The following is a 10,704-nucleotide window of genomic DNA, read 5'->3' as shown; positions in this document are numbered from 1 at the left end:
GCCGCCAGTACAGGCTGGGCCGCTGCCCCGTCATCTGCTTGATGTCGTCGCTGAACCGCCGCACGCCTGGGGCGGAAGGAGCCAAGCAGGCCAGTCAGGACAGCACCCCCAGGCCTGTGCTGGATGCTCCCCTCCCTCCTCCCACCCAGGCCTGTGCTGGGTGCTCCCCTCCCTCCTCCCCCCCAGGCCTGTGCTGGGTGCTCCCNCCCTGTGCACATGGGTGCTCCCTTCCCCCCCTCCCCCCTCGACATCGCCCACTGCTGGCCAGGACCCCATGCACATTCACTGTGGTGGCCCAGGTGACACTGGCTCCTCTACCTTCATGATCACCAAGGGACATGGACATGTGTGGGGCCCCAATACTGTCCCTGCCTCCCTTCTGCCTCAACTATTCTTTTTTCCCTTAAAAAAATTGTAAAATATATGTGACTTAAAATTTACCGTTTTAACTATTTTTAAGTGTTGAGCTCAGAGGCGTTAATTCACACAGCTGTGCAGCCACTGCCACCATCATACCCAGAACTTTCCTGCCTCCCCGAACTGAAGCTCTGACCCCATGAAATGCTAACCTTCCTCCCCCACCCCTGGCGCCCACCCTCACTTCCTGTCTCCATGGACACGAGTGGGGGCCACACGCGGGTGGGATCAACAGGATTGTGCCTTTGTGACCGGCTTCTGGCGCTCAGCAGGGGTCCCCTGGGTGCCGCAGCGGGAGTCAGGGCGTCCTTCCTCCCCAGGCTGGACAGTGTGCCAGTACGTGTCCACAACCGTCGTTTGTAAGGAAAGCTGTTTCCAGAAGCTGAACGGGCACTCTGTCTAGACCTCAACACGGATTTCTCCCTCCCTGAGACGGGCCTCTGCTCCTACGGCCACAGCTGGTCTGCTGGGCCCTGGGTGAGTCTCGTGGGTGTCACGTGTGGGGACACATGTGTCCCTCCGCACGCGCCCACCCCGTCATCAGGACCCCGGACACGGACAGAGACCAGGGGAACGGACACGGGGAAGCCACGCCTGGCCCCACGGCCCTTCCAGGCGCCCAGCTGTCGCCTCCAAGCCAGCAGGGTGGCTCGGCGCACGGAGAGCCAGGCTGTGTTCACCGAGGTTCGGGGCGTGGCTGCCGTTCCGAGAAGCCACGCGGGCTCCACGCGGACTCGAGCCCGCGGTCGCCAGCGCCCCTCCCACCCCCAGCAGCACTGGGCTCGTGACCGAGGGCGCGTTTGAGGGGTTTCCTTTTTCACCCTGAGGTGTAACTGGGGGTGGGGGAGAGAGCGCAGTTTAAAATGACAAAGCATCGACTCCAAATGCTGACGAAAGCACGGAGTTCGAGGTTTCCCTTTGCTGTAGAGAAGAAAACAGAATAGGACAGACGTTCTCAGAATAAGGACCACTTGTCAGGGAAGCCTCTCAAAGCCGACGTGTCTCTTCAGACCACGCCGTCCGTGGCTCCGAGGCAGAGATGTGCCCTTGCGTGGCCCTGGGGCTCCTGCAGTAGCGGGCCTGCGGTGGCACCGTGGACCCTTAGCGCTGGCTGGGCCGCACAGGGTCACGGACACGTGTGTCTGCTANAGCACCACGGCCGCACCGTCCGGGACAGGGACGGGTTGGGCCTTCAGCGCGGGTGCCCGTGGCCGGCACGACTATACCTGGGCACCCTGGCACACAGCTCGGCAGCCTAGAAGGGGTCTGCGGGCGGCCCTCCCCGCAGCGGCCCCCAACCACGAGGGGCTCGCAGTCGTGACTTGGGGGCCGGTGGCGGCTGACCCGGGGAGGTCTGCCGCCCAGGTCGGCGGTGACGCCGGGCGCGAGGGGCCCTGCCCCGTGAGGAGCTGACGCGAGGGCGGTGGCACTGTGAAAGCCACGGATCATCCCCCGCCTCGGTGAGCCGCATGTCGTGCTCCCCAGTGAGATCCAGGCCTGTTTCTCTGCGAGTCACCTCCCGCTTGGCTGCACGCGGACACCTCAGCTCCACCAGCGGTTAGCGTCCCCGAGTCCCCACAAGTCCTCCTCTCCCAGCCACCAGCTAGCACGTGTGTGACCAGACGGCCAGAAAGCTTCCGACCACAGTAAGCACGTGGGCGCCACCCGGGCCAATGTCCTCGCTGACCCACCCCGGCAGACGGTCCCCGAGCCCCCCGTCCTCGGTGACGCCGTGGGAACCACAATTCTCAGTGTCCCGGAGCTCACGCGCGTGCCTTTCCCAGGCGGCTTCGTCGGAAAGGAAGCGGCACAGGGACGAGGCGAGCGCGCCCTTACCGTAGAACCAGGCCACCCCGATGGCCTCGACGAGCACTCCGAAGAGAATGGACGTGCCGGCCGCGAAGTGGTCCAGCAGTGTGAACACGTAGATGCCGCCCTGGAAGAGGGGGGTGCCTGCTGGACTTGGGGTGCCGGCCCGGCACACCCGCCCGCCGAAATCTCACTCACAAAACGCTTTTAACAAAATGTAAACCTGGCCTGTGGATTCCGTTTGCAGACGTGTTCTATCTCACGCCCTATAGTCCGACCGGAGTCACTGACAATCAGTCCACACACAGCTTCTCAGGGACGTGCCTTTTGTGCAGAAGTGGGAAGGACCTCCCCTCCCCTGCCTCTTCCCTCCCCTGCCCTCCCCTCCCCTCCCCTCCCTTCCTGGAGCTCCAGCTGCAATCAGAGATGAAAGCAACCAAATCTCAAACATGGGAGGGCACCGTGGGAGGGGAGCTGACACAGGCCCCCGGTCCCCATGGACGGGCCTCCCCCGAGCCTCTGACCCTATAGACCCAACAGGCAGGTGCGTGGCCACAGGCATGTCCCCGAGGGGGTCGTCCAGGAGCTGCAGTAACTGGGGGCTGTTTCACATGCACCACAGCTACACTGCATGTGACCGTGGCAACCCCAAGTGTGACCACGGTGACCCCGAGTGTGACCCTGAGTACCCCGAGTGTGACCCCAGCGACCCCGAGTGTGACCCCGGCGACCCCAAGTGTGACCGTGGCTACCCTGAGTGTGACCGCGGCTACCCTGACTGTGACCACAACTACCCCGAGTGTGACCGTGGCTACCCTAAGTGTGACCACAACTACCCCGAGTGTGACCACAACTACCCCAAGTGTGACCACAACTACCCCAAGTGTGACCACAGCTACCTCGAGTTCAACCACAACTACCCCGAGTGTGACCACAACTACCCCGAGTGTGACCACAACTACCTCAAGTTCGACCACAACTATCCCGAGTGTGACCGTGGCTACCCCAAGTGCGACCACAACTATGCCGAGTGTGACCACAGCTACCCCGAGTGCGACCACAGCTACCCCGAGTGCGACCACAACTACCTCAAGTTCGACCACAACTATCCCGAGTGTGACCGTGGCTACCCCAAGTGCGACCACAACTACCCCGAGTGCAACCACAGCTACCCCGAGTGTGACCACAGCTACCCTGAGTGTGACCACAACTACCCCGAGTGCGACTGCAACTACCCCAAGTGTGACCACGGCTACCCCGAGTGTGACCGCAGCTACCCCGAGTGTGACCACAACTACCCCGAGTGCGACTGCAACTACCCCAGGTGTGACCACGGCTACCCCGAGTGTGACCGCAGCTACCCTGACTGTGACCACAACCACCCTGAGTGTGACCGTGGCTACCCTAAGTGTGACCACAACTACCCCGAGTGTAACCACAACTACCCCGAGTGTGACCACAACTATCCCGAGTGTGACCGCGGCTACCCCACGTGTGACCACACTACCCCACATCATTACAAGTCACGCCTTGTTTGGGGGGAGCTCTCAGACCCGCCGTGCACGCTGGCGGCACCGCCCGCGCTGACTGGCTCCGAGCAGGAATGAGAACCGCCAGGCCAAGTGCGAGCCGGTACGTACGTTGGTGACGCAGAAGAGGGACAGGAGGAAGGTGGCCAGGACGATGAAGAGGGTGAAGAGCTCCCGGTGTCGGTGCAGCAGCTGGAACTCGTCGATGAGCCCGGTGATCACCGACTCCATGCCCCCCATCTGCAGCAACAGAGCAGGGGCGCGGTGCTGCGGGCGGGGCGCCGTCCACAGGAGGCTCACCGGACCTACATCTGGGGCGTGGACACAAGTGGGGGCCGCACGGCATCCGGGGTGCAGAGTGCCCTCGGCCGCCGGAACAAGACCCAGGGGTGGACGCCGTCCCCTGCGGTGACCCTGCGGTGACCCCCATGTGCCACGCGGCAAAGGCTCAGCCCGCTTTGTTCCTGGGGAGGACCTGGCGTGGCCACGGGCTCCGTCCTCACGGGGACAACCTCCCTGACGGGGTGTGGTCACAACGGGGCGTCTTCCAGGCGCCCTCCCCCTACTTGGTGAGCCTCTTTGCCCTGCTCCGTGGAGACCGCTTCCTCCAGGAAGTGCTGTTCGTGGGTTCATCCCCACGAGCCGTGTGGTCCGGGGCCGCGGACGCCCATGGGCACTGACCAGGGTGGCTGGGACGTGGGGCCCAGGGCGAGGGGCCATGACTCACACACACAGGGAGGGATTCGTGGTTCTCTGCACCTTCCAGGAAGCTCAGGGCCACGCACGGGGACCCTGAGGCCTCGGCTGTTGGGCCCGAGCAGGCAGCGGGAACAGAGGAGCCTGAGGGAGTCCCGTCGGCCCACCTGCTGCCTCCCTACCGCACACGCATGCACACTCGCCCACACCCACACACGCACGCCCAGGGCCGCACGCAGGATACTCGGTGGGCCAGGTCTGGGCTGTGGCGCTCCCGCTGCCCTGCCCCGCGGGTGCGTCCCCTCCTCCCGGGGGCTCAGGGGTCCGGGGCGGCAGTGGGTCAGGAGGGGCCGGCCCCGGCCCCGGGTGGTCCTCAGCCCGTCCCCGTGCTTCCCCCGCTGCTGGCCCAAAGCGTATGCGCCTGGGGCCCGTGGGACGCGGCACAGGGCACGGCTGGCCGAGCGGGAGGAAGTGAGGGGTCGGCCCAGCCCCCCACCTCAGGAAGGGTCTCGGGCGGTCGTGGGGCCCCTCCCTCCCACCAGGCAGGGGCTCAGCGTGAACACAGAGACTCGGGGGGCCTCGAGGGGCGTGAGAGCCTGCCGGCGCCTCGAGGTTGCGAGGGCGCCCAGCTGTCACGCGGGCCCCTCGGGGCACCAGGTGCTGGGGTCACTCACGGCGCTGTCGATCCCCAGGGTGAGCAGCATGATGAAGAAAACCACGGCCCAGGCGGAGGAGAGCGGGAGCGTGGCCAGCGCCTCGGGGTAGATGATGAAGATCAGCCCCGGCCCTGAAAGCAGACCCTGCGCTCGCTACGAGCCGGCGGCCTCCTGCCGCCCCGACCCGGGGAGGGGACAGGGTCCTTTCCGTCGCCTTCCTTCCTGTTCTCCCGGACGGGTCCCCTGAGGACGTGCTGGGCGCCTGCCCACGACTCCAGAAAGCAGAGGCCGAAGTCGGCCGGAGGCCCGCACGAGCTCCCCCAGGGCCCCGGTGCGCCGGGCGAGGCCGCTTCGGAGGAAACGGGGGCAGAGCCAACACGGGAGAGGGTGGGAGGGGCGCCTCCGGGTCGGCTTTCTCGTGCGTGTTGTAGACACACACGTGCACCCACACACGCACTCGTGGCAACACAAATGCACGCGCTCACAAGGCATGTGTGCTCACATGCACGTCCACACACATGCACCTGCATAATGCCTGTGCACACATGCTTACACACGCAGCCACACACATGCTTGTAAGGCACCTGCATGCATGCTTGTGCACACACGTGTCCAGAGTACATGCTTACACACCCAGCGCCACACACATGCTTACACATGCAGCCACACACATTTGTGCGCACATGCTTACAAGGCATCTGCATGCATGCTTCTGCACACATGTGTGTCCACAGAGTACATGCTTACACACACCGCCACACACATGCACGTGCACACATGCTTACAGATGCAGCCACACACGCTTGTGCGCACGTGCTTACACGGGCACCTTCATGCATGCTTGTGCACACGTGTCCACAGAGTACATGCTTACACACACAGTGCCACACACATGCTTGTGCACACATGCTTACACATTAGCCCGCATACATGCATGCTCGTGCCCACACATGCACTTGTGTCAACACAAATGTGTTCACACATGCATGCATGCTCACACGTGTGTCCCCCCACATGCACCCGCACACAAATGCTTATACACACATACATGCTTACACACACCCACATACACGCATGCTTGTGCACACACTTGTGCCCACACATGCACTCATGTCAGCACACACACATGCATGCTCACATTGCATGTGCCCACAGACACACATACTTACACATATACCTGCACACACATGCTTGTGCATACATGTGTGCCACACATGTAAATGCTTACGTATGTGGCACACATGCACACTCACACACATGTGCCCCCACATACTTACACATGCGCATGCTCACACTATGGTACATTTAGCCTCACATGAATACTTTTCTCTGTCAATAAGTTACTCTGTGTCTGATCTTTAAAAACCATGCAGTGGTCACAGCAGCAGCACCGCTCAGCAGACGCTTGGGAAGGCCAGGTTTCTGCTCACGTACGAGCCCTGGGGCCCTCCCCTTTAGGCACACCCCCGGGAGGGGGGTTTTGGGTGGAGGACACGCACAGTCCTGCTCCCTCACCCCGTGGGTGCGGTCCGCCTGGGTGTGGAGGCTGCGGGCTCCGACCGGGGCAGGGAGGCGGGGACGGGAGCCGTGTAGGACTCAACTGGACTCGGTGCAGTTCGGTCTCAAGTGATCCCATAGTAAAAATATTCCCACGAGTGAGAGAGAGAGACAGGTCCCAGAGGTGCGGTGAGCAGAGAATTGAAAAGCGGGGGCCTAAGACTCTCCAGGAGCCGAAGCATCGGCCTCCCCACTCAAGCCTCTCTCTCTCACCGGGTCCTAAGAACATCTGGCGCCAGACAAAACCTTCGCTCCCCGGCCTGGCGCCCGGATGCTGCCCTTCCGGAGGGAACGAGCAGTCCCGGCGGCTTTCCGACCTGGGATGGAGCGCTGCCAGTTCCCTGCGGGCCGTTCTCACAGTGCCCCCGCCTGCTCTCCCGCACACAAGACACAGGTGACTATTTCCACGGTCGCCGGCGCGCCTGCCGAACCTTTGCATACAAGGACATAACTTACACCTTCCTGAATCTTCCAGTCTCCAGCAGGGCCGCACGGGCACCAGCTGTCAGGATGGGGGCACTTGTGGGTCTTTGTAGAAAACGGAACAGAGGCTACAGCCAGGGTGTCCCAGGGTCCTCATGGGGCCCTGTGCTCAGACCTGGGCTCTCTGCAATTCCTGTCCCCATGGAAGGGGTGCAGTCCCCAGCGTGGGGGTGAGCGTGGCTCATTAGAGATGCTCTAAAGTCTAGATGCCTTACGCCTTGGACCCAGGAAGGTGTTGGTCAGCGCGAACGAATGTGACGTCAGTATCTCTGCCTTTCAGTTCCGAACCTGAGTTAACATTTCACCCTGTTTTCTCGAGAATTAAAGCCGTAAATGACATTTACTTTGCTTGTCGTGGAAATGCATAGAAGACGTTCACTCTACATTGAGGGGTTGATGGAGGTTTTTGTAGGCTATTGTTAGTTCTCATAAAAAAGGGCAAAAGCAGGGGAAATGCAGAAATGCAGCAGTGAGTAAATTTCACCGCTCTGTATTCATTTGCTGTATGTTCCCTTCTCCTGCCTTTATTGGATTTTTTCCTGGAGGAAAGAGCGCGGACTTAGGAAGCACACGGCAGCCCCTGCTTTCCATGCCGGTCCCGGAGGGCCGGACCTCTGCCTCCTACTTTCCCAGCGGCCTGAGGGCTCAGTGCTGCGAGAGCGAGCCCGGTGGGGTGATGGCTGCAAGCCCGGCCCCGGGCGCAGGCGGGGTGGCCCTCGGCTCCCCTCCTCCCCTCCCTGAGCAGCCGTCCCACCCCAGACTCAAGGGAAAAGACCCAGGAAGAAATGAGTCAGTGACACCAGGGCTTTCCTGAGCCCGAGGAGCAGCCCCCCAGGAGCAGAGGGGCCTTTGTGGAGGAAGGGAGGGGTGAGGGCAGGCGCCAGGGGAGAATCCTCCTCGCTCACCCGCCGGACGGTCCTGGGGCAGGCGAGGGGTCACTGTGATCTCAGGAGCCCTGGAGTCCTGCCCCACCCAACGCCATGGCTTTGCACCGCGTACTAGGTCTGAGCAGCCCCCACAAATGCCGGGGGGCCGCGCCCCACACCCACACCCGGCCTCCTGGCACACTCCTGCTCCCCGTGTCACCCGCGGCCTCCTCCGCGTGCGCACACTTGGTGCTGCGGGTCGGCTGGGTGAGCGGGCCGGGAACGCGCCTCCCCGTTGCCCCTGTGCCTGGCACTTCATGGTCTCTCTGGTCATCACTCACCTCCCTTCTAAACCTGTCCCAAACCACCCGCTTCTCTCCGGCCCTGCCGTCTGTGTGGCTTGGAGTAGCTCAGAGCCCCCACCCCCCAGCAAAGTGTAAACAAGGTCCAGGGGGGTGCTGGGCACCAGGTCCCAGCCCAGAGACTGGGCCCAAGGCCTCTGGCGGGAGCGTGGTGTGGCAGGCGTGTCGCCGCACGGGGCTCCGTGGGTCTCTGCTCTGGAGCACATGAGACTCCCGTGAGCCGCACTCAAGGCCTGGGCTCTCCGTCCCACAGCGCAGGGGGGAGGCTGGGAGGGCCGGGGGCCGGGGCCGCGGAGCAGGCAGAGTGGGGGTCCCCGGGCCCGCCCCAGGGGGACTCACCGTCCTTGGCCACGTCTCCGATGGGCACGCTGTGCTTCTGGGCCATGTACCCCAGGAAGGAGAAGACCACGAAGCCGGAGGAGAAGCTCGTCAGGGAGTTGACGGAGGTGGTGATGACCGCGTCTCTGGGGAACGAGACAGGCCCGCCATGTGCCTCGGCCGCCGCCATCTCCTGCGTCTGGGGCAGGCGGCTTTNGGGGACCCCGCGGTCACTAGGCCCCAGGGTGACCGGCCACCCAGGTCCTGGCACTGAAGGTGAGACAGTGCCATCTGCAGTGTGGGGGCTCCGGGAGGGGGGTCCGGCAGGGCTCCCAGATGCCCCGGGGGCTTCTTGGCAACATGCAGGTTCTGAGGGGAGGGTCTGGTGGGGCCCAGATGCTGTACTTCTGTCTGTTCCCAGTGTGGGGGTGCCCGTGCTGCTGGCCGGGGGACCCCACCCTGAAGGCCGTAGGGCAGCTGGGTGGGCAGGGGAGCAGGGCGGGGCAGCCCCTCCAGGCGCCAGGGTGAAGGGACAGCTGCACCCCCGGCCCCGGGCTCGGACCAGGTGGGCTCGGGCAAAGGCTGTCCACCCCCGTGCGAGGCCGTCTGGCTGTGCACCGTCTCCCTGTCTCTGTATTTTCCCTGCAGTCTTTGTCCCCATGATGTGAAGAAAATAAACACAGGCCCATAAGGGTCAAAGAAAGCAGGTCCCATGTGAACTTGCTTTGGTTTTTGGATGCATTTGGGGTCCAGCATGCGGCTAAAGGTCACTTGGGCCTTCTCGGACCAGGTGGCATGGCCTGGATGCCATCGAGGCTGTGGGCACACAGTGCTGTCACCTCACCACCCGCCTGGGGCCAGGTTTCCTGGGCGCCTCTGCACAGGGCGTGGGGCCTCTGGCTCCCTCGGCGCAGGACGGGCCGGGGGGGGGGTGCTTCCTCGCAGGGGAGTCTCGGGGGAGGCCATAGCCTGGGCACTGGGGTGAGGGGCAGCTGGGGCCTGGCTGGGGCTGGAGGAAAGGGGTCCTCCATGGGGGATCCGGGAGGGGCTTCCTCCTGCGCAGGTGAGGAGCTGCTCCGTGCCTCGGTACCTTCTTTAAAGGGAACATCAACATTTTGCCCATAACTTCTGCCTTTTAATTTCCACTTAAAAAGCCGTTCCGGCTCAGAGGCTCTGCAAACAGCTCCCTCCCTCGCTCATCTGGGGACACGTTCTCTCCACAGCCAGGATCCGGGAGGCCTGGAGTGGGGCCAGGCTCCGGGCTCACCTGTAGCAGTTGTTGGTGAACTTATTGTAGCTGGAAAAGGCGATCAGCACCCCAAAGCCGACGCCCAGCGAGAAGCACACCTGGGTGGCGGCATCTATCCAGACCTGCGCAGGGCAGAGAGGGGAGAGGGGGCCGGAGGCGCTCAGGAGAGTCAGCTGTCACAGGAAACCGTGCAAAAGACCGCCACCCGAGGCTGCGCAACAGTCGAATTTAAACACGCATCGTTGCCAACAGCAAATTGCAGTGACCACATGGCCGGTGGCAAATGCCATCTCGGGAAACAACCCCGCCATGTCGCTGGCGGGGAGACCAGCGCAAGGGGCCGTGTCCCGGTGCCTTGTGTGCAGTGCCCCTCGGAACGTCAGGATGCCACCCACGCGCCCAGGCCCATCACCCCTTTATTAATGCTGCGGGCGCTGCGCCTCGGCTGGACCTGGCCCGCCCACACCGCCTTATGTCCCTCCCACGGCACGCGGTGTCCACTCAGCGCACACGTGGACGGGCCCGTGATGCCCGACTGCAGCTCAGACCCGGGCCTGTGCCTGCTCGGCCCAGCACGGATGGCACTCGGGCTGCACACACGTGTGCAAAGCGTGTGGCCGATGATCGGACCCATACGGCATTTAAAGTCCAACAGGGGTGTTTGTGTTCAGACGACCGGAAGCCTCTCGGGGAGGTGGGCACCGCCTTGCTCCTGCGCAGCCGTGACTGGGGGTGGGAATCACCCTGGAGAGCCGAGGCCAC

At 63.3% G+C, this 10,704-nt stretch overlaps 1 protein-coding gene across 1 annotated transcript in view; it reads right to left on the bottom strand.

Annotated features, from left to right (window-relative positions):
• SLC6A3 (solute carrier family 6 member 3) overlaps positions 1 to 10,704 on the bottom strand; it is a 36,063-nt gene that overhangs the window by 6,541 nt on the left and 18,818 nt on the right. The window contains exons 6-11 of the mRNA XM_077749440.1: positions 9,961 to 10,064; positions 8,715 to 8,839; positions 5,126 to 5,238; positions 3,867 to 3,995; positions 2,254 to 2,353; positions 9 to 66 (exon numbers count right to left, since the gene is read on the bottom strand). Of these exons, the coding sequence (XP_077605566.1) occupies positions 9 to 66; positions 2,254 to 2,353; positions 3,867 to 3,995; positions 5,126 to 5,238; positions 8,715 to 8,839; positions 9,961 to 10,064 (629 nt within the window). The remainder of the gene's footprint in view (positions 1 to 8; positions 67 to 2,253; positions 2,354 to 3,866; positions 3,996 to 5,125; positions 5,239 to 8,714; positions 8,840 to 9,960; positions 10,065 to 10,704) is intronic.

The sequence above is a fragment of the Crocuta crocuta genome, unplaced genomic scaffold (genome assembly GCF_008692635.1).
Source record: "Crocuta crocuta isolate KB4526 unplaced genomic scaffold, BGI_CrCroc_1.0 scaffold89, whole genome shotgun sequence".
In the NCBI taxonomy this organism is placed as follows: domain Eukaryota; kingdom Metazoa; phylum Chordata; class Mammalia; order Carnivora; family Hyaenidae; genus Crocuta; species Crocuta crocuta.
The sequence above is the reverse complement of the archived record's forward strand: the minus strand, read 5'-3'. Positions and strand labels throughout refer to the sequence as shown.